The sequence below is a fragment of the Pristis pectinata genome, chromosome 1 (genome assembly GCF_009764475.1).
Source record: "Pristis pectinata isolate sPriPec2 chromosome 1, sPriPec2.1.pri, whole genome shotgun sequence".
Lineage (NCBI taxonomy): Eukaryota > Metazoa > Chordata > Chondrichthyes > Rhinopristiformes > Pristidae > Pristis > Pristis pectinata.
Window position 1 is genome coordinate 74159288 of NC_067405.1, and position 24664 is coordinate 74183951.

The following is a 24664-nucleotide window of genomic DNA, read 5'->3' on the forward strand; positions in this document are numbered from 1 at the left end:
AACGCACCGTCAAATCGTGGATGTTGATCGGGTCTTCATAGATGTAGGCAGCATCGGCCCCAACAGCCAGGGCAGTGGCAGAGGCCAGGTAGCCGCAGTAACCTCCCATGGTCTCCACGATGAAGACCCGGCGCTTGGTTCCTGAGGCCGATTGCTTGATGCGGTCACAGGTCTGTGGGGAGAAACTGCAGTCAGACAGAGGGTCCCCGCACAGGACACACCTACAGGGGCTGGGTCCCCAGCTGTGCCAGCCCCTTCCGAACACATACCAAACTCATTGAATTAAAAGGAGATCCACTTTCCCCTTAAAACAGTCCAAACTGGAAGGCAGCAGCAACCACACCTCACTAACCCTGTGATTAGGGAGTCCGAGGGATTCGTCTTGCCTCCACCCTCATCACTAACCCCTCCCCACTTCCCACACCCACCTCACCCCACCCACACCAGGCCTTCCCACTGCCAACACCTATCCTGGAGGGACACTTTCACCAGGAGGACTGCCATGGTCAAAATGCTTGCTCATCACAACATGATTAACAACCTCAATGGTCTCCCGCTGTTAATAAGCCTGATGGAATGAATACCCTCCCATTCTATTAACCTGTTTGATGGGCTGAATGGCCTGGTGCGCCAACCCGGTCTTACCTCCATGGCTGCGTTGACGGCGGTGTCGCAGCCCAGACTGAAGTCGGTTCCCGGCACGTTGTTGCTGATGGTAGCGGGGATGACGCAGATGGGGATGCAGAGCTCCTCGTAGTGTTCCCGCCCCTCGGTCAGCTGCAGGGCTGCCACAAAGGCCTGCGGTGGGAGAAACAGCTCCCGTTAACCCATGCACTCCCGTCACCGATGCCTCCAAAAGTGGGGACCTCCTCGAGGAGCAGGTTGTGGAGGGGTTCAGCCGCCAGGGTAGGAGAGGGAGAGGAAGGCAGGAGATGGTCGGGGTGGGTCACCAGTAGGGGGAAGAATGAAAGAGCCTAACTAGGTTTGGAAGATTCTGCGAAAGGAGGGAGGAAGCAAAAGGTGATGAGTAATGATCACAAAAACACTCAGCGGGTCAGGCAGCATCTGTGGAGGGAGAAACAGTCAACATTCCAGGTCAATGACCCTTCAGAAGAACTGGTGGAAGGCCCGAGGAAGGGTCAATACCCTGAAATATTGACTCTGATTTTCTCTCTCACAGAGGCTGCCCAACTTGTGTGTATTTCGAAGCATTTTCAGACTACTTTATATATCCAGCCTCTGCAGTTTTTTCTGCTTCAGAGTGATGTGACCTTATTTCAGCAGTATGAGGAATGCAGAGAGGTTGGGGCTATTAAAAGTTCCCTAAATGCCCCAAAAATTTGTAGTGGGATACACATGGGGGTAGGGGACAGAGTTGGAACGTGCTGATAGTTGTACAGTTGTATGCTCTTATCCTTGCAGCAAGGACTTGAAGCTACATATACTGACACTCACCACCACATTCAGAATCAAAATGGGTTATGAGAGCTCCATCCATGGTTAGATACCCCAGCATAGCCCATGCTCCAGCTACCCCAGTGCTGTACCACAGCCTCTGACCTTTCAGCAAAGGGATGGAAACAATAAGAATTTAGAAAGAGATTTTTTAAGAGCTGAGGCAACCAATCATATCTCATACATTGAGTTTTTTGGAATTACTTCCAAAAAAATTAAAATACACCTTTGCAGGACTCTGAGAATTCGACTCTCACGGAATCTTGTTTGCCTAGGTTCTCAGCGTGTACCAATGAGAGTGCATAGCACAGCAAGGGACAGCAGCACTGACTTATCACCAGCACGTACTAAGTTTAGGCAAACAGGATTCCATGTGAGCGGTCACAGGAAAACACTGCAAAATATTAGGTTCGATGCTACAAGCTCAGCTAAAACATGCCATGTATGATATGGCTGCAAGTGCCATTACACATCAGCAGATGGCACCGATTAGGACTGGCTACTAGCAGCTCAAAACCACCCCCTGTCTGCAGTCTAACGGTACTGCGTGAGCATAGAAACTGGGACAGTGCGAAAATGGCCGAGGAAAGCAGTGACTGGCCTGAGCCGAAGGAAAAAGGTCCTGGAGTGCTCCGACAGAATGAGAACATGCACACATCTCACCTCAAACCCACCAATGATCAGGAGAGCATGGATGCTGTGGCTGCGTATTTGTTGCACAAGTTTTTCCATGCACTTTTCAGGGAGTGTTCTGGAAACAAAACAGAAACAGAAACTAAACAGTGTGTAAACTAAGGCAGAGTGGAAATAAGCCATTGATCCAAAATCAGGGGGAAGTTGGCACTGAGTATTAGAATGCAACAGTTATGGGGAGGCACTTGCTGAGCGATGCTGAAAATTACAAAGAATATGCTGTTTGTGTAGCGGAAGGTGGGCACAGAGTCAATGCCAGAATGGGCAGGGAATTGCTGTGATCTGAAACTCTTTGTCTGCATACATATTCAGTTGGAAGGGAACTGGATAAGTACCGTTGAGCTATTGGGGAGAAGGACCAATTGGATTGCTCTTTCAGAGGCAGCTCAAGGGTGATGGCCCAATGGCCTCTTACTGTGATTTTAAGGATAGCTGAGGCAGGCACTGAAGGCCACTGCTACAGACGTAATGTCCTGTGTGTGGCTGGTCAGACAGGGGAGTTCCCAAACTCGAGGACAGAAGCCAAGCTGAAGCACAACAGGCTTTTGCACTGATCTGCATAAAGGGAGTGGACGCTTCTAAACCTCCAAAGTGCCTTTCACTGCCTTGTCTGAATTCGGTTTTATCACTTGGACGTAAAGGGTCCCATGGTGTTAATCAGAGAGCAAAGGAGTTGTATCAGCCAGCAGTCATCCCTCAACCACAATCACATTACTGGTAGTGAGACCTTGCTGCCTATAAGTAACCTACTGATGTTTACGTGACAACTTTGTTGGCTGTTAAGTCCTTAGGGACATCCTTAGTCATGAGAGCATAAAGCAAATCTGACTATTTTTATAAAGATGCCTCCAAAGAAATCAAGATCTCATTCTCAAGGAGGACTACATGAATAATGTGGGTTTTGGTCCCTTCCAGATTCACATGTCTAGTTGCACAGCGATGCCTGATTCAAACCAGTGGGAAAGGGTGAGGGTGCTCAGTGGGAGGGGAGGAGAACTGACTTCTAGATGTATCACCCCGATGAGCCTGAGTTCCCACACTCTGCTGCTGAACAGTGATCAACTCCTATCCTTAGAGGGCATAGATGTAAACGGTTTGGACTGAGCATGGACAATGTTGTGACTGAATATCCTGCCAATTAAATTAGTACCTGGCAAATTTGGTACTAATAGCAAATAGGTGGTGTGGTGGACAGTAAAGAAGGCTGTCTAAGGTTGCAGCAGAATATAGATCAACTATGAAACTGGGCAAGGGAATAGCAGATAGAATTTGGTTCAAACAAGTGTGAATTGATGCATTTTGGGAAGATAGGGCAGGACATACAGAGTGGATGACTGGGCCCCAGGGAGTGCTGTTGAACAGAGACCTTAGGTTACAAATACATAGTTCCCTGAAAGTGGCCACACAGGTAGACAGGGTGGTGAAGAAGGCATATGGCATGCTTGCCTTCATCATCTGAGGCACTGAGTGCAAGATTTGGGATGTCATGTTACAGTTGTACAAAATGTTGGTTAGGCTGCACTTGGAGTACTGTGTGCAGTTCTGGTGGGTCACCACAATACAGGAAAGATGTAATTAAGCTACAGAGGGCGCAGAAAAGATTCACAATGATATTGTCTGGATTGAAAGGCTTGAGTTACAAGGAGAGATTGGATAAACTGGGTCTGTTTTCCCTGGAGCGACAGAGGCTGACAGGTGACATGATAGAGGTATATAACATTATAAGAGGCATGGAAAAGGTAGATAACCAGAGTCCACCTCCCATGGTAGGGGTGTCTAAAACTAGAGAGCATAGTTTAAGGTGAGAGGAAGGAGGTTTAAAGGGAATCTGAGGGGTAAATTTTACACAGAAACAGTAGTTGATCTCCAGAATGAACTGCCAGAGGTGGTGGTGGAGGCAGAAATGGTAATAACCTCAAAGAGGCATTTGGACAGATAATGGAATGAGGAAGATATAGGGGGATATGGAATTAATGCAGGCAAGTGGGATTAGTATAGATAGGCATGATGGTGGGCATAGACACAGTGAGCCGAAGGACCTTTTTCTATGCTCTAAAACTCTATGAACAGAGTGAGAAAAAGGGAAAAGGAAGATACAGCACTTTAATCACTTCTTTTAGGATTACTCCACGTCCTTCATGTGAAGTCCAATACTCTAATTCTTTGAGCAAATACTTCCACCAGTGCCATACAGCCAAGTCCCACAAACATCTTTAGCTTAAGTTTGCCTTCCAGAGGTAGGGAGACAGGCTGGGCAGGTCACAAGGAAGAACTGCTATGTTCTGTGAAACAGCCCCATGATATATTTTACATTGACCTGAGGGGACACTTGACACTCCCGTTTAATATTTCTCCTCAGAAACGTCAGTTCCTTCAGCACTGGTTATCTCAGCCTGAAACACTGGCCCACAGCTTTGCGTGTATAATGTGAGGGCAGCACAGTGGCACAGCTGGTAGAATCATTTCCTTGGTCATCCTGACAACTCTTTCTGTGATGGAACTCAGAACAGTGTGTCTGTTTTTGGAGTCTGTAGGTGAGTGGAAGAACCTGGGGGAGTTGATGGGAATATGGGAAAAATAAAATATGGGATTAATGTATAGTAAGTGTAAATGGGTGGTTGATGGTTGCTGTGGACTAGTGGGCCGAATGGCCTGCTTCTGTGCTGTACCTCTATGATCTACGCCTCTAGGAGGGAGCATTGCCAATCACCAAGGCAAACTGATGGAGATTCTCCCTCAATACTCCCATCTCATAAACACCGCTATATTAGAGGTCCCTTTGGCTAGGCATTAGTCATAGTTGACTGCAGTAATAACTGAAATGACCAGTACGAGTGATCCCGAAAATACTCTCAGCTATTTTTGAGTAAATGTGCAGTCAGATGCTTCAAAAAGTACCCTGTCCACATGTGCTCACTAAAATTATCTCAGGTGCTGAAAGGTCATCAGGGGTTGTGGTGATAACTACCGTTTAGTGCCCAGCAGCGACCCGCCTTGTCCTGTCCAGCCTCCAACATCACGCCAACTCATTTCCTTAATCTGTAGCAGAAAGAGAAGACAATTCCTGGGTCACTTTCAAATCAGTAACAGCACACTGGCAATTCCATGTATGCAGCTCTTTTCTGAGAGTAGGCAATGTCTCTGTAGATGTGCTGAACACCCATCTATGTCTAAGTACACTGCTTCTCCGCCAACCATGAGCAAAAGGTCCACCAACATTTAAAAGGAAACACAATGTGAATAACAGCACTGGTGATTTGTCAACACCCATCTCCAAGTGTGGTCAACTGCACAGACCTGTTACATCTTTCTTCGTGCAAGCAAACTGCGAGCAATGCCACTGGAGATCTACTAATAGCTACGCACACCTCCACTGACTGAGCAATTCTGAGACTGCTCAAATCAATGCTATTTCAACAGAGGTATCACCTTCAATGGTGAGCAATACCAAAGGATATGGTACATCTCTCCCATGATCTTGGGAGTGGGAGCAATACCAATGCTGACCAGCTTAAGCCCACCTGGATAGAGTTAAACCACCGCTGTGACTCACACTAGCAAGATCACAGGGACCCTGATGCCCTGGAATCGTGTCTCTTACCTGCCCCATGGAAAAACCTTCCAGCCCATCGCTAATGGTGTAGACTACGTGCCCCGCCGACAGCCCAACTCGGACTGCGGAACGCACGGCTGCATTCATCCCTGCTGCTGGAGCTCCGATATTCATGATGGCCAGATTGAAATTACTCTGTGGAAATGGGAAAGCACAACAAGATGTCAGCAAGGCATCGAACGACCTCATCTCGGGCACTTGCCGTTTACCAAGGGGATTCAGCAATACACAGTCATGGGACAGTAGGGTATCTGCTTTCATGTTTCTCTAGGCCACTCTCAGGGATCACTATGTGTGGTGCTTGATGAGAGATCTGTTCACTCTCTACAGTAAGGGGGAGGGTACTTGCCAAAACAATAGTTCTACTGTAACAGAACCCTTTCATATGGTGTAAGGAGGCTGCGATAACTCAGCCACATCAGAGCAGGCTGTTAATAGCCAGCTGACAATCCCCGTACCAGACCTGCCTAATACATATATAGTCACCATACACGTACCACACCCAGATGCTGGATATGGCAGAAGAAGGGACTTGTGCCTAAAACCATAAGTCGATACCTGAAGGGAGCAAAGTAAGTAAGTAGAGAAAAGCAGCAAACTGAATGTACTATGGGGCAGTTGATGCCCACAGGAAGATGCCACTCAGCCTCTCAAGCCCGTTCTGCTATTCAATTAGATTGTGGCTGATCTGTACCCAATTCCATTTATGCCATGGTTCCTCATTCTTCAATACCCTGATGCAGCAAAAAGTTATCTCACTTCTAATTGATCTCCAGCTCAACATCTTTGGGGAGACCTTTCCCAAAGTTCCACTGCCCTGTGAGCGAAGAAGTGCTTCCTGGAATATCCCCACAGAGTTAAACCCTAATTCTGTTATTTCCTCTCTTGTCAGAATCCCTCACAAAAGGAAATCGTTTCTCTCTACACTGTTAAATCCTTCAGCCATTTTAAGCAGCTCAGTTAGCCCACTGCATAACTATCTCCTGACAATGGAATTTGAGCCTAACCTATGCAGCCAATCATCCTAAACCCCTTTATCCCCAATGCTATTGTGGGAAGACTGAGCTGCACCACCTGAGAGGGCAACATATCTTTCTCCTGGGCCCAGATTTGAAAGCACTAGTGAAGATGTGGTCTCACCATGCTCTATACAACTACTGCATAAATTCCTCCCCCTTGTGGAACTCGCAGAAAGTCCATTGTGGATAATATAGTCTCTTATGAGATGTTGTTCTGCAGTAGGGGAAAGCCAGCCACTAACTGCAGGCAATACCCACTCCCGCACCCATCACATTACCCCCCCGTGTGCCTGTGTATCCCCTCTTGCGATTCTCCTGATGCACTCATGAAAGGGTGCTCTAACTGGGCTACAACTTTACCTTAGTCACAGAAGGCTTCTGGTGAGCCAGCAGCTTGTAGATATTCCAGTTATTCTCAAAGCTCCTGCAACAAAAGGAACAAGGAAATGCTCAATTGGGATTTGGATTCTACTTAGACTGCATTCCAACTCTCTGGCTATCACAGACAGGTATTGAATTTCCTTTTTAAACTTATTGGGGAACATTCATAAGAAGTGTAATTCCTTAGACGATGCCTAACAAGCACTCCAGGCGAAGAACAATTGGACAGCTCCTTATGCATTTACCCAGAAAGCATATCAGATTCGTAAACGGGAGCTTCTAAATGTCATTTCTACATTTAATGCAAGTTTAAGCACCTTCATCAAATTGAAAAAACACAGCCTGCACTACATTTTCTTGTGGCTGCATAATGTTGTTCTGTTCAGATTCCTTAAAAGAGGACTATGAGTAAAAAATGTTGATTGTTTTTAAAGACTCAATATAAATGTCTACAAATTGGATTTCACTCCGTAATCCTAATGGTTTCCTGATTAGCTGTAATGCTAATGTTTTCCTGAAAAAAATTATGAAATTGAGCCATAATGTATTAAAAGTAGCACTATGGTATTTAAGCACAAAGATATGTGTGTTAAAACAGGGCTTGTACAGATCTTTGTCATGCTGGCCACTGGGAAGCGAGTCAGTGTTAAAGAACTCTCCCCAAGGTAGCCAGAGTGCAGCATTAGGAGAAGCTGCCACTGAGGGAGGGAAGATGTGGGTGGAGGAACCCCGTGCTCCCCAGTGTATACGGGCACCCTCCTGCCACACAAGGATTCCTGTGTCGCAAGTGGCCACCTCCACCTCAGAACTGTTCAAGGGGATGGCTCACAACTGACAGGATAAAATAGCTGTGATCAGCGAAAGGAGCTCCAGCCAAACGACTGCTGGTGTGGTCTAACAGTAAAAGAAATGCTCAAATGCATCCAATTTCCAGTCAAAACCACAGATCTCATTTTCTGTTTCAAAAAAGGAATGTGGTGTTTGGGATTTTGGCTCGTGGTGGCTGTGGGTCCTTCACATTCATTTGTATGGATAACTATTTTTGTTGAGGAATGTTACCAGTATTATGAATGGTTGCTTGAATTTTTATTTGGGTTTTCTGTGTGATTATAAGGCTGTGTGAATCTGGTTGTCAGCTTCCCAGGTGCAGGACTCATCACCCTTTGCATTGCTCCACTTGGTACTTACTCACCCAGTTATAACATGAGTTGTTACAGTTACAATTATAACATAGGAAACATGCAGCCAACTTGCTCATAATGTTTTCCAAACAACAATCTATTTTTGTGATTTTCGAGGGCAACTACTGGCCAGAGCACCGGAGAACTCCCCTGTTCTCATTTGAAATAGTGCTATGAGATCTTTTATATCTAACCTAGAGGATACACAGGGACTTGGCTTAAGGTTTCATCTGGAAAAAATACACTTTTGACAATGCACTGTCAGCCAGGATTTTGTGCTCAAATCTCTGGATAAAGATTTGAATCAATGACTGGCCTAAGGTGAAAGTAAGCCAAGGAGAAATACAGAATTAAGCTCCCTTGATTGATTGTGTCACCAGCGGTAGTATTTGTCATCCCCTGACCCACATAGTTCTTTGAAAGCAAAAGGTTGGCTACAATACCTTCAAAAATTACAATCCTCATTAATCACTTAGCTTTATAAGCACCCAACCATCTGAGCAACAGATAGGAGAAAGTACTGACCACAAGAAATAGGAGCAAGGTGGCCATTCAGTCCCTTATGTTTGTTCTGCCACTGAATAAGATAGTGGCTGCTCTTTTACCTCAGCACCACTTTACTGCACCAATACCATGTCCCTCAATTATCTAAGTATTCAAAAATCTACCTCTTGAATTAGCCTTTAATACATTCAGCAACTGAGCCTCCATAGTCACTTTGGGCAGAGAATTCCAAACCGAGTCACCATCCTCTGTGGGAAGAGATGTCTTCAATTCTGTCCTAAATGGTTCTGCATCTGCCCTGCCAGCATCATCAGCATTTTGTGCACTTCAAATAGATTAACTCTCATTCTTCTAAACTCTACAGAGAACAGACCCAGTCTGCTTAATCTCTCTGTTTACAACAAACCTGATTTCTGGGAAGTCATTCTGGTGAATCTTTCCTGAACTCCTTCAATCCCAAGTATTTCCTTCTCCACGTTGACCTATATACAATAACCCAGATGTGGACTCACCAGGGCCCTATATAATTGCAGCAAGATGTTTCCACTCTTGTACGCAAATCCTCCTGCAATAAAGAGGCAAACATACTACTTGCCTTGCAAATCACTTGCATGTTATTTTCCAGCAGTTTGTGTATGAGGTCACTCAGGTCCCTCTGGACACCTATATCTTTCAGTCTCTCATCCTATATCTTTCAGTCTCTCATCACTTAAAAAAAATATTCCACCTTTCTGTTTTTTTTTGAGCTTGAGTTACTCTGGCTCCCTCCCACAACCGGACCCAGAATCTCTCTTGGCTGCCTGGCCTTCTCAATCAGAGTGCTAATTAATAAAGCCACAGATAATAACTGATCTGTACTGTGTTAAGAGATGCCTTTCCTAAAATTGAACTCGGGGAGCAGAAAGATGTGGAGATATGTTTTGTTTTCCAGCCTCAAAAAACATAGTGTTATTAAAGATCTTAGAAAAGGTAGAAAATGGGCTACAGATTGAAGATCTACATAGAATAATAAATAAAATTTGAAGTAAAAATGTATTTATTCATAGGATGTAGACAACACTAGCAAAGCCATTATTTTTATTGCCCACTCTTAAATGCCACAGAGAAGGTGGGAGTGAGCTGTTTTCTTGAACGTCTGCAACATATGTGATGATGGTGTGCGTCAGAAGGAATATAAAAGTGATGTTTTCATGCATCTACCAATGTGATGGAGGTGCAGTGCAGTGCATTCTCTAGATGATGCAGATTGCAACCAAAGTGCACTAGTTTCGAGGGAATGAAAGTTTACAGTTGTGGATGGGATGCCAGTCAGGCTGCTTTGCTCTGAATGGTCATAGAGCGATACAGGCCCTTTGGCCCAACAAATCCATGCCAACCACTGTGCCCACCGAGCTAGTCCCAATTTCCTGCATTCAGCCTATATCCTTCTAAGCCCCACCCCTCCATGTACCTATCCAAGTCCTTCTGAAATGATATTATTGTCCCTGCCTCAGCCACTTCCTCTGGTAGCTCTTCCATATACTCACCACACTCTGTGTGAAAAAGTTGCCCGTTGTGTCCCTTTCAAATCTTTCCCCTCTCACCCTGAATCTATGCCCCCTAGTTTTAGACTCCCCCACCCCAGGGAAAAGACTGTTACTGTCCACTTATAATTTTACTTATAATTTTAAACATTTCTATAAGGTCCCCCTCATTCTACTACATTCCAAGGAATAAAGACCCAGCCTGGCTAATCTCTCCCCATAACTTAGGCCCTCTAGTTCTGGCAACATCCTCAAAAATCTTTTCTGTACTCTTTCCAGTTTATCCACATTTTTCCTATAACTAAAACTGTACACAGTACTCCAAGTGCTGCCTCATCAACGGCTTATACAACTGCAACATAATATCCCAGCTCCTATACTCATTGCCCTGACTGAAGGCCAGCATACTAAATGGCTTTTTAACCACCCTGTCTACCTGTGATGTTGCTTTCAATGAAGTATGCACTTGTACTCCTAGGTCCCTTTTGTTCCATTTCACTCCCTAGTGCTCTACCATTCATAGTATAAGCCCTACGCTGGTTTGACTTTCCCAAATGCATCACCTCACACTCATCTGTATTGAAATCCATTTGCCACTCCTCGGCCCACTTCCCCAATTGATCAAGATCCCCCATAATCTAAAATAATCTTCAATATCAACAACCTCCTAATGACATGTCATCTGCAAACTTACCAATCAAGCCTTGTGCATTTGCATCTGAATAAATAATGAATAACAAGGGTCCCAACACTGACACCCACGGCACACCACTAGTCACCGGCCTCCATTCTGAGAAACAACTTTCAACAACCACCCTCTGCTTCCTAGCTCCAAGCCAATTTTGAATCCACCCAACTAGCTCTCCCTGGATTCCATGGGACCTAACCTTTCAGACCAGCCTACCATGCGGGACCTTGTCAAAGGGTGCTGAAGTCCAAGTAGACATCCACTGCCCTACCCTCATCTACCTTTTTGGTTACCTCTTCAAAAAAGCTCTAAAAGGTTCATCAAGCACGACTTTCTATGCACAAAGCTAGTAGATCCTGTCCCTCAGAATTCCCTCCAGTAACTTCCCCACCACTGATGTCAGACTGACTGGTCTGTAGGTCCCTGGTTTGTCCTTGCTATCCTTCTTAAACAACAGAACAATGTTAGCCACCTTCCAGTCTTCGGGAACTTCACCAGTGGCTAACGATGAAGCAAGCATCTCCACAAAGGAGATATAATCATTTACAATATTCACTATTTTGTGCTAATTCTCAATTTTAAGTCTGATTGTATCTTTATTAGTTGTCACATCTTCTATGACAGCCAGATGAATACTGTGGTATAAAATGGGTTATTTTATGGTTTTGTCTCCACAGCTATGAACTCTACTTTCCTCCTCCAGGACTTGCAGAGGTTGCTTAAGTGTTTTATTTTAATTAGTTTAGTAAATTACTTAGGGCTGAATTTGTTTATTCATGCATGTCCTAGCTGTTTTTCTATTCCTTATTAAAGGGAATGTATTGTTGAACATTCCCCAATCCACTATTTTCCCTGATTTCTTTCAAGTTAGCCAATTCAAAGTTACCGTTGTCAAAAATCTCATTTTCTATTTATTGTCTGCATTATTCATGATAAATATGGCCTAACATTCCTTCCTTGACAAACTGGCTCCTGAAGTATACCTCAGATTCTGACTCACTTTTACCCAGTTTATATTAGATTGACTGAAGTTGCTCATGGAAATGAATTTACTGCTCACATATTTTCACCATTAACATAGAACAAACTGTCCTTCTAATGTACATCTACTACAAATGTCACTTTGAATTTGTTATTTTGATGTTATCTAACCAGAGTGGTCTTAGAGAGTGAAATTGGTAAATTGGTTTATTATTGTCACATGTGCCGAGGTATAGTGAAAAACTTTGTTTTGCATGTCATCTGTACAGATCATCTCATAACATCAATACATTGAGGTAGTGCAAGAGAAAAACAACAACAGAATGCAGAATAAAGTGTTACAGGTACAGTACAGTGCAGGCAGACAATAAGGTGCAAGACCAAGGTAGATTGTGAGATCAAGAGTCCATCTTATTGTACCAGGGGCAATAACAGCAGGATAGAAGCTGTGCTTGATCCTGGTGCTACGTGCTTTGAGGCTTTTGTGTCTTCTGCCCGACGGGAGGGGGAGAAGAGAGAATGTCCGGTGTGGGTGGGATCTTTGATTATGTTGGCTGCTTTACTGAGGCAATAAGGAGTGTAGACAGAGTTGATGGAAGGGAGGCTGGTTTTCGTGATGTGCTGAGCTATGTCCACATCTCTCTGTAGTTTCTTATGGTCACAGGCATAGCAGTTGCCATACCAAGCTGTGGTGCATCTATAAAAATTGATGAGGATCAATGGGGACATGCTGAATTTCTTTAGCTCCTGAGGAAGTAGAGGTGCTGGTGCACTTTCTTGCCTAGGATGTCCACATGGTTGGATGAAGACAGGCTATTGGTGACGTTCACTTCTGGAAACTTGAAGCTCTCAACCTCAGCACCTTGGAGGAGCATGTGCACTGTCCCCCTTCCTGAAGTCAACGACATGCTATTTTGTTTTGCTGACATTGAGGGAAAGTTGCTTTCATGGCACCAAGCCACTAAGCTCTCTATCTCCTTCTTGTACTCAGCCTCATTGTTATTTGCTATTCAGCCTGCTACGGTAGTGTCATCTGCAAACTTGTAGATGGAGTTAGAGCAGAATCTGGCTGCGCATTCATAAGTATATAGCGAGTAAAATAGGGGGCCGAATATGCAGCCTTGTGGGCTGAAGTTTGTTCAACTCTCAGCTGGTCTTATAAAATACAACACTGAACTACATTTGTTGTTCAAATTGTCTCAACCTCATTACTTGTATTTCTGGGTTCCTGTTTGTACTACCAGCTGAATACCTTTTATCTTAACATCTGTTCCATTTGGGGACCCATTTCCCTCTGCTCCCTATCCCCTGTCTGTTTAATGTGATTTTTAACAGCTGTGTTGATTCCTCAGGTGTTCCTCTGATCCTACCTGACTTGGGTGCACCTTGCTCTCCTTGGAACACAAGAACAGTGGAGGGTATTCAGCCCCAAGAGCCAGTACTATCACTCAGTGAGAGGGTGGCCACCATTTATCACCCACCCAAAATTGCCTTTGAGAAAGTAATACGATGAGGGTCCTCTCACAATGCAGTTAAATGTGAGCATTCTTGGATTTTGATCCAGCAATGAGAAAGAAAAGGTTATGTGTTTACAAGTCAGGAATGTGCGCAATTTGCAGTAGAACTTGTAGATAACATTGTTCCCATGTGTTTGTTGCATTTGACCTTCAATGCAGTGGTAATACCATTGAATGTGAAGAGCAGATTCTTAGATTTTGTCTTGTTGAGATAATTGTCTGATCTGAATTATTTTACACTCATCAGTCCCTGCTCATATGTTGTCCAATTTTTGTTGCATACAAGGATGGATCGCAACATTCTCTGAAGAGTTCCAAGTGGAATTAAAATGACTTAAATATAATTTAAATCTTAGTTTCATCAACTTTGGAAGGAATGATTTTCACTACCCTTTGAATGAACATGTACCTCCTGAAAAGGCACAGCTCCAATCCTTGTTCTAAATTCCATTACCAGAGAAAAGTTTCTGTCTACCCTTGCAAATTTTTTAATCACTTAAATACATTGATTAGGTCAATCTTCCAGGTTCATTTGTGCAAACTTCCCTGAAAATTTAACTCTTGTAGCTCCAAAATCTTGCTTATGAATCCAATTTAATCTGAAAGTGCTAGCTGATTGAGGATGCCAGCCTCTTATTTTTGGATGTACATTTTGCATTTCTTCTCTCCTCCCCTCTTTAGTCAGTATTAATGTAAATGGATTTTAAGGCACATATTTCCCAATGTGCAGTACCAACATTGGCATTTTCCCACTCTGGTAGGCAACTAATCACCATATGGGCATTCTCTGCTGTTTTCCATTGTGATCTCCAGAGTTTCCCCACAAGAAAACAATAACATTCTATGGCACTTCAGAATTATTGACCAATTTTAGAGAAAGGGGGAGTATCCAGAAAACCTGAATTGCTCAGGTGAATCCAAGGAGCCTGGGAATGTAAAGGGCTGGCCAATTTTAACAGCCGAGTTATATTTGCCAGAATTCTCCAGCACTCGGCCTATGGATGGGAAAGATTGGCTGCCAGGAATATAGCCAGAATATGTTGGATGCTGCCATGGAAATGGTCTAAGCAATCAGCTGCGGGGCGGGGGTGGCAGCTAGGAGGAAGGATTCTGGCTGTGATCCAGGAGTTGAGCTTCTTGTGTGATGTTGAAGCTGCATTCCTCCAGGCACATGGAAAGTATTCCATCAAGCTCTAATTTCTGTCTTGTAGATAGTGGAAAGGCTTGGGTGACAGAAGCCAAGTCACTCACTGCAGCATACTCAGCTCCCAACTGGTTCTTGTAGCCGCAGTTTTTATAAAGCTGGCTCTGAGGTTTCTGTCAAAATCCACTTTCACTTCATGCTTTGTCTACAACTGCACCTTCAAATAGCTGAAGGGTTCTGGCAAAGCAAACTCCAAACCCATGCATTATCCCAATTTGTGCATTATCCTTGGAAGCACTCCAGTCTATTACATTGGATAATCAAGTGTCAACTGTAGAGTACCAACAGTAGTGCGCTCTCAGGAGGTGCCATCTCTTGAATGAGGCATTAGGCATTAAGACTTTGCCTACTCTCTTCTAGATATTGAGAAATAGCCTGTCAAGTCCATGTGAATTCCCATATTGTGCTGTTTCCCCATAACCCTGCAAATTAATCTCTCCCAAGTGTTGGTACTATTCTCTTTTGCAGACACTTGTAGGCACTGCTTTTCAGATTTAACTGCTCTATCTTTTTGCCCAAAATTTTAGATCAGCATTCGCTAGTTTTTTTCAACCAACTGTTTATGGGAACAGTTTACCTCTTTGAACCCTCTCCAACATCATCTTTTCTAAACCAGTGATGCTTGTGCAAGCTTCTAGCAAGTATCCTCTCAATTTCCTTTCCTCCAAATACAACCCCAACAATTCCGGTCTGACCTTGCAGCTTGAACCCTTCATTCACGCATTCTATGTCCTTTTACAGTCTATTACTATCCTCCACATTGCTTACACTTTCACACTTTGTGTCTTCCACAAATTTGGACATTTTACCCATGCATGTCTAAGTCATTAATATGTACGACAGAAAGCAGTGGTCCCACGATTAACCCCAGGGGAACATCACTGTCTACCATCCTCTAGTTTGAGGAAACAATCATTCACCACTACTCTGTTTTCTGCCTCTATGCCAAATTCCTATCCATGCTACTAGTGACCATTTGGTTTCGTGGGCTTCAATTTTAATAACTAATCTTTTGCATGGAGGTTTACCAAATGCTTTCACAAATCCATGCAGATCACACCTACTGCATTCCCTTAATCAATCTTCTCTAACACTTTGCCAAAAAAATCTACCAGGTTAGTCACACATAACTTGCCTTTATGAAGTCTACACTGGTTCACCCTTTATCCTTTCAAATTTCTCCAAGCATCAATAAATTCTTTCCTTGGTTATTGCTTCCAAAAGCTTCCACACAATGAAGCTTACACCAACTGATCTGCAGTCACCTGACAGGTCCATGCACCCCTCACTGGATGTTACTTATGCCATTTTCCACTCTTCGGACAACTACCCTGTATCTAGGAACAACTGCAGTATAGCAAGTCTTTCTGCCACCTTCAACCTCACTTCTCTAAGGAATTGCATTGCATTCAGACCTGAAGATTTGCTAATTTTAAGCACAGCCACCCTTGTCCTCATCAATCTTCACCTCATCCATGATCTGTACTACCTCTGCTTCTACTGAGATTTTGGCAGTATCCTCTTCTTTGGTAAAAAACGATACATTAGTATTTACTTAGTACGTCCTCTGTCTCTATGTAAAGACCACCTTAGTTACTCGTAATCAGCCCCTCTTCTCACAACCACTTACTACGTATCCAGTTATAAAATATCACAATAAGTTTTTCTTAAGTGCAGGGTATTTATTCCCATTGATGTAACATTTATTCCCCAACATCAATAAAGCAAGTGATCTGGTCACTACCACATAAGCATTTTCTGGATCTTATCAAACTGACTGCACTATTCTTCCCATTACAACATTGAATACATTTCAACAGTACTCCATTGGTTATAAAGTGATTGGAACATCTGTAGGGGGGGGTCATAAAAAGTGGGACATAAATGGGAGTTCAAACTATTCATAACATCCAAGATGGAGAGAGAGAACAGAAACAAGGCCTCACCTGCCACGAAGTGTGATGGCTTCATCAAATCTCCTTTCATCCATTGCTTTCTGAACATCCTTGGTCTAGAGATGGAGCAAAATGAAGAAAGTGAGTGTCTGGCCTCTAATTGACAATAAAAACGAATTACCAATGATTTAAAAATATGCTTTCTCCTTAGTTCTCCTAACTCTCACCCGAAGGTGCTAACCATTGATGGCGTACAGTTCCATGGATACCAGCAGCATTTATTTACCTCAACAAGTGAGCTGTGGAATGCATCACTGGCATGTTAAGTCTTGCTCTCACCTTGATAAATGGGAGTGGGAAGCAATTTGCAATTCTATGATCAGTTGGAGGATATAAAATTTAAGCCACTTGCATAAAGAACATCTTTATGATGACACATTGTACATCCAATTGATATTCTTGCCCCGAAGGGAACATGACAAGATCAGGAGGAGGAACACACACCCCTACACTGCTGATTTTTTTCCTCATTAGCTCAGGGGCTTGAAGGTTAACAGAGCCCTGCAAATTATCAAAGCAGAAGTCCAATGTCAGATCTTGGAAAGCTGGGTATTACCAGCTAATCAAGCACTTTAATTACTATTTTAATCTTAAAATTCTCATCCTTGCATTCAAATACCTCTGTGGCCTCACCCTCAACTATCTTTGCATCCTCTTCAAGCTGAACAACCATCCAAGATCTCTACACTTCAATAATTTTGGACTCTTGTATATCCCAGTTTTTTTTTGCTCCACCATTGACAGTTGAGCCTTCACCCTGAGATCAGGAATTCCCTCTCTGCCTCTCCTGCTTTTGTTCCTCCCCCATTCACTCCAGCCACCTTTTATCAATCTTTTGGAAACATTGTCTCCATAAACATCAATCCTTCAATCACCTTCAACATCTTAATTAGATAACTCATTAATATTCTGGGATCAAGGCAATGCAATCCTTGACTATGCATAACTTAACCTTTTCAGCTTGGGCTTTACTTTGACAGATATACACAGATCCTCTTCCAAGATCAAAATGCATACCTGAAAACAGGAGCCTAGAACCTCTTACAGGTCATCTAGAGACAGTCTAACAAAAGTGGAGCAACAGTTTCCAGGCTTTTATATTTCAGCCTCCTTGAACTAATTCTATCAGCCTCTTTTCTCTGCTGGTTAATAATGATGCTTGCCACTGCTCTGAAGACTAGGAGACTTGATTGATGTTCCGTGAACTCCAGTGAACTAAATAAAAACCTCCCCATTTACCATGACCTCACCAATGTCTCCTGCTGGTGTTTGAAGTCAAGCACGCCTCCCAACGCCCATACATTTGATCTTCAGTAAAGCAATTTCAACCATAATGAAGCTTGAAAAGCCAAATGGAAGTCATACAGAAACTAAGCACCTTGTCAAAGACTGAACATAGAGGGCTCCTGGTCTGAATCTCTCACAAAGGTGAGGTCATCACACAGGTACAAATCATGGCAGATGAGGCACCTGATGGACAAATAGAAATTATGAACTTTTCCAATATGTGACTGTCACAGTCAGGAACAGACAAAGGAACACTTAACGATCCAACAAGCATCCATAAACATGGAGGTATCACGACAAATGCTCTTGCAACCCAAAAGCAACCATCTTATCTCAACAGCTAAGTGCAAAATGTTAAGATGTTGCTCTACAGTTGTACTCAATAGCCAGATGAAAAAGAGAATCTATAAATAAATTCTTAAATCCCTTTGCTTTGCCCAAGTTCCTAGCTGCTCATTCTTTAGAAAGGACTCTGATATACAGTTCCTTAGGTTTAAACATCTGTGGTTGGCATCAGGTGATCAGATCAGTGATTTATGAAGCCAATGAACAGAGGGGGCAGCCGCCACCTCCAAGTTTGGAGCAGGAGGCTGGCATGGATCGAGCCCCTTCAGCAAATAAACCTCAACAGGGAAACCGTCAAACACCCACCAGCATCACACACTCCATCAGCGGCAGCCGCAGGGCTTGGTTACCGCTAAGGCTGACGACACAAGACGAAGTCTCTGGCGAGGCATCCAGCAGTGTGAGTACAGCCTCCATGCCCATCTTGCTGCTCTGAGGATGGAGAACAGAAAGGAGAATATCACCAGGCAGCAAGAGAAAACAATCAAAGGGAGAAATGAATCAAAAATTACACAGAATGAAATAAGTTTAGAGGAGTTTCATGTAGAGCATAAGCATATAACAGTCAGTTGGGCTGAATGGCCAGTTTCTGTTCAGTAATTTCTATGCAATGATATACAGGCCCTCCCCAGGTTATAAACACCCAACTTATGGGCACCCCATACATACAAATGAGGTCCCATAAATATTATTAAATTCAAATGACAACCAATCTTGAAAAACTGTTTAGAACATGAGAAATAGGAGCAGGAGTAGGCCACCTGGCCCATCGAGCCTGCTCTGCTATTCAATAAGATCATGGCTGATCTGGCCGTGGACTCAGCTCCACCTACCTGCCTTCTCCCCATAATCCTTAATTCCCCTACAATGCAAAAATCTGTCTAACTGTGTCTTAAATATATTTAATGAGGTTGCCTTTACTGCTTCCCTGGGCAGAGAATTCCACAAATTCACTTCTTTTTAGGAAAAACAGTTTCTTCTCATCTCCGTCATAAATCTATTCCCCCGAACCTTGAGGCTATGTCCCCTAGTTCTAGTATCACCTACCAGTGGAAACAACCTTCCTACATCTATCTTATCTATCCCTTTCATAATTTTATATGTCTCTATAAGTTCCCCTCTCATTCTTCTGAATTCCAGTGAGTATAGTCCCATGTGACTCAATCTCTCCTCATAAGCTAACCCCTTCATCTCCAGAATCAACCTGGTGAACCTTCTCTGAAGTGGTTCCAAAGCCAGTACACCTTTCCTCAAGTAAGGAGACTAGGACTGTATCCAGTGCTCCAGGTGCGGCCTCACCAGTACCCTGTAGTACAGTTGCAGCATAACCTCCCTGCTCTTAAATTCAATCCCTCTAGCAATGAAGGCCAACATTCCATTTGCCTTCTTGATAACCTGTTGCACCTGCAAACCAACCTTTTGCGATTCAAGCACAAGCACTCCCAAGTCCCTTTGCACAACAGCATGCTGCGATCTTTCACCATTTAAATAATAATCTGATCTTCTATTCTTGCTTCCAAAGTGGATGACCTCACATTTACCAACATTGTACTCCATCTGCCAGACCCTTAGCCCACTCACTTAACCTATCTTTATCTCTCTGTAGACTCTCTGCATCGTCTGCACAATTTGCCTTTTTCTCAATTTAGTGTCATCAGCAAACTTAGATACACTACACTTGGTCCCCTCTTCCAAACTGTTAATGTATATCGTGAAGAGTCGTGGGCCCAGCACCGACCCCTGCAGCAACCCGCTCACCACTGATTGCCAACCAGAGAAACACCCATTTATCCCAACTCTCTGCCTTCTATTGGTTAACCAATCCTCTATCCATGCTAATACATTACCCCCAATTCCATGCAGCCTTATCTTATGGATGTCTTGTATGTGACACCTTATCGAACACCCACCTGCTCCCCTCTATCCACTGCGCTCATTATATTCTCAAAGAACTCCAGTAAGTTTGTCAAACAGCATCTGTCCTTCATGAATCTATGCTGTCTGCATGATGGAACCACTTCTATCCAGATGTCTCATCTTTTCTTCCTTAATGATAGCTTCAAGCACTTTCCCGACTACAGACATTAAGCTAACTGGCCTATAGTTACCTGCCTTTTGCCTACATCGTTTTTTTAAAACAGTGGCATGACATTCGCTGTCTTCCAATCCATTAGGACCTGTCCAGAATCCCGAGAATTTTGGTAAATTATCACAAACACCTCTACTATAACTTCTGCCATTTCTTTCAGTACCCTAGGATACATTCCATCAGAACCAGGGGACTTGTCTACCTTTAAACCCACTAGTTTGCTCATCACTACCTCCTCAGTGACAGTGATTGTATCCAAGTCCTCATCCCCCATCGCATGCATAACATCTCTCTTTGGCACGTTAGACATGTCCTCCACCGTGAAGACCGACACAAAATAGTCGTTCAAGACCTCGGCCTTTTCCACATTACAGAATATTAATTCCCTTTGCACTTCCAGAGGTTCTACTTCTTGTCTGAGGCATTGACAGAGGACATCTGCTTGTAGCCTTTCCTGTAAACCATAAGTTCCCAAACACATGAAGGTGTACTTCTCACATGCATTACACATTAGGAACACAGTGAGAAGCAATATCCTCTAGTTATCCCAGAAAGTATCCAGTTTGAAGTTTTTTTTTTAAACTTGTCCCAAGTGGAAAGATGGAGCTTGCGATACACTGGATCAGGTGAGTGACAATTAGGCCATATCACCTCTTCCTATTTTTCCTTAATTTCATATTCTTAATACATAGGAGGCTGTTTGGCCCAATAAGTCTATGCCAAATCTCAGAGCAATCCCATTCATCCATTTATTTCCCTGCAACATATTCTCTCTCACATGCACACCAACACCAATTAATTTGGCATAATTCTTGGCACAGACATCGTGGGTCAAAAGGCCTGTTCCTGTGCTGTACAGTTCTATGTCAAAACACACAGGCTGTTAAGGTCAATTGGCTGCTGTAAATTGCCCCTAGTGTGTAGGTGAGTGGTAGAATCTGTGGAGAATTATGGGAATGAGGGGAGAAGAAAATGGGATTAATGCAGGATTAGTGTAAATGGGTGGTTGATGGTCGATACAGATTTAGTAGGCCGAAGGGTCTGTTCCCATGCTGTACGACTCTAATGAACTCGCCACTGCCTCCCACTTATACCAGGAGTAATTTACATGGCCAATTAACCTATTAATTCACACATTTTTGGAACAATGGAGGAAACCAGAGCACCCAGAAGAATCCCAAGCAGTCACAGAGAGAACATGCAATTTCCACTCAGGAAGCACCAGAAGGCAGGATTGAACCCAGGTCACTGGGGCATTAATAGTGGTTCAAGGTCTTGGCCATTTCCATATTACTCAATATTAATTCCCCCTTCTTATCTTCTAAGGGACCTACATTCACTTTAGCCACCCTTTTCTGCTTTATGTAATTACAACTATTACTATCCGTTTTTAAATTTTGTGCTAGTTTATTTCATAATCTATCTTCCTTTTCCTTATTGCTTGCTTAGTGGTTCCTTGTTGCTTTCTAAAATTTTCCCAATCTTCCAGTTTCCCTCTACTCTTGGTGACTTTGTATGCATGAGCTTTTAGCTTGATGCCTTCTTTTATTTCCTTAGTTATCCAAGGCTGGCTCTCCCCACCCTTCTGTCCTTGCTTTTAACTGGAATATACTCTTGTTGAGCACTGAAAAATCTCTTTGAAAGTCTTCCACTTTTCCTCAACTGTCCCACCATATAGCCTGTGTTTCCAATCTACGCTAGCCAACTCCTCCCTCATCCCGTTGTTGTCTCCCTTGTTTAAGCATAATACACTGTAATAAGCTGTTCTGCTATTCCTACTCGGCATGCGTAGTAATCCTGAGATTACCACCTTTGAGGTCCTACTTCTTAAATCTATCTCCTAGCTCCCTAAATTCAGCATGTAGGACCTCATCCCTCTTTTTTCCTATATCGTTGGTACCTACATGCACCACAACAACTGGCTGTTCACTCTCCCCTTCCAGAATGCTGTACAGCCACTCAGAGACATCCCTGACCCTTGCACCCAGGAGGCAACACACCAACCAGGAGTCCCATACGCAGCTACACAAGCTCCTGTCATGTCACATGTAACCTTCACACAGCATCAGACATCACTGTCTCTTAAGAACATAGGCTGCCAGTTTCACAGCAGGAGGCCACTTAAGAGCTGCTTTGGAAATTGGCAAGCAATTGGTTCTATTGACACTTGTACAATGACATTCTATTAAACAATGAAACATCCACTGATACTTCAAGCCCATTGAAACTAGCCATTGCATGTGGGACATTCTGATTCTATAATCATTGTAACTTGGCAGGGGAAGACAATAAATCAGCTTTCATGTTAATTGGCCCTCACCAGCACCATTCTTTACAATACTGTGGAGAGATAAATGTATGGAGTGAGTTTGTGTATTTTCCGACTTATGCACATCTTTAAAAAATGGAACCTGTTTGTAACTTGAGGACGGCCTGGTTATAGGAATGTTAAGGGGTTTTATACTCTGGCATGCTGATAAGCTCCTAAACAAAATGCCCCAAATAATATGTCTGAAGAGCCTTGGCACTGACTGGCAGCAGGCTATTAATAGAAAACAGACTGCATACAATGACTGTAACATTATATTCATGACACATTTGCAACCTTACATTTTAGTTGTAACCATTTCATATGACAAGGTCCCTCATGGTAGGCTCATTCAGAACATTAAACTGCCTGGGATCCACAATAACTTCGCTGTTTGGATTCAGAATTGGCTTGGCTATGGAAGACAGAGGGTAGTGGTCGATGGGATTTATTCTGGCTGGAGGTCTGTGACCAGTGGTGTTCCGCAGGGATCCGTACTGGGACTTCCGCTGTTTGTGATATACTGTATATAAAAGATCTGGATGAAAATGTGGATGGGTAGGTTAATAAATTCGCAGACGATACAAAGATTGGTGTTGTGGATAGTGTAGAAAGGATACAGCAGGATTTAATCAATTGTTACACTTTAGGAAATCAAATATAAAAAGGGACAGTGCACTGTTAATGGTAAGACTCTTAAGTGTTGATATACAGATGGATCTTGGGGTCCAAGTCCATAGCTCCCTGAAAGTGGCTGCACAGGTTGATAGGGTGATAAAGAAGGTGCATGGTATGCTTGCTTTTATTAGTTGCGGCATAAGTTCAACAGTCAGGAAGTTACGTTGCAGCTTTATAAAACTCTAGTTAGGCTGCATCTGGAGTATGGCATTCAATTCTGGTTGCCCCATTGTAGAAAGGATATGGAGGCTTTGAAGAGGGCACAGAAGAGGTTTACTAGGAGGCTGCCTAGATTAGAGGGCATGTGCTACGAAAAGAAGTTAGATAAACTTGAGTTGTTTTCTCTGGAGCATTGGAGGGTAAGGGGAGACCTGATGGAGGCTTATAATATTATGATAGGCAGAGATAGAGTAGACATTTTTATAGGGGTGAAATGTCTAATACGAGAGGGCATGCACTTAAGGTGAAAGGGGGTAAGGTCAAAGGAGACGAGCGGGGCAAAGTTTTTTATTTCTATTTATTTATTATTTTTCTCCCCACAGACAGTGGTGGGTGCCTGGAAATGTCCTGCCAGGGTGGTGGTGGAGGCAAATAAAATATAGGCATTTAAGAGGCTCTTAGATAGGCACATGGATGTGCAGAGAGTGGGGGGGGGGGGAAATATGGACATTGGATAGGCAGAAGGAGTTAGTTTAGTTAGGCACTTAATTAGTTTGCACAACATAGTGGGCCAAAGGGCCTGTTCCTGTGCTGTACTGTTCTATTTATCGGCAGACTAACGATACTTAATAATATGGGGCAGTTATTTCAAACATCTTCTTAGAGCATTTCTGGGAATTTGTCTGATCTCCTTCTGTACCTTTGTGTATACTTCTGGAAAATAACTGTTCTGACAAAGATATGACAGGAAAATTTCCTGCTTCCCAGGGAATTCCACACCAGACAGTTTTCTAAACAGTATAAATATCTTACTGTTCACATAATTTCATACTTGTGCTATTGTGGAACCTTGTAGATCTTTTAGATCTCTTTTACTACACTTTTGTGATGACTTAAATGGGATTCTTTCTGAATTTACCCGGCTTTATTAAATCTGAAAAATATGCATTACTAATAAAACTAAACCTTAAAACCACAAATCTTTTGCTTATCCACATCATAGCTAATTGATTTGCTTTGAATTTTCACTTTCTTTCCTCATGCCATGTCAAATATGGCTCAGTGGGCAGCATTCTCATTTCTA

The 24664-nt window shown here is 43.2% G+C and overlaps 1 protein-coding gene across 1 annotated transcript in view; it reads right to left on the bottom strand.

Moving 5' to 3' along the window:
* Positions 1–24664, bottom strand: part of LOC127569070 (ATP-dependent 6-phosphofructokinase, liver type-like) — a 55833-nt gene that overhangs the window by 7272 nt on the left and 23897 nt on the right. The window contains exons 10-17 of the mRNA XM_052013373.1: positions 18653–18778; positions 16706–16770; positions 7141–7204; positions 5750–5896; positions 5117–5187; positions 2119–2206; positions 646–798; positions 8–172 (exon numbers count right to left, since the gene is read on the bottom strand). Of these exons, the coding sequence (XP_051869333.1) occupies positions 8–172; positions 646–798; positions 2119–2206; positions 5117–5187; positions 5750–5896; positions 7141–7204; positions 16706–16770; positions 18653–18778 (879 nt within the window). The remainder of the gene's footprint in view (positions 1–7; positions 173–645; positions 799–2118; positions 2207–5116; positions 5188–5749; positions 5897–7140; positions 7205–16705; positions 16771–18652; positions 18779–24664) is intronic.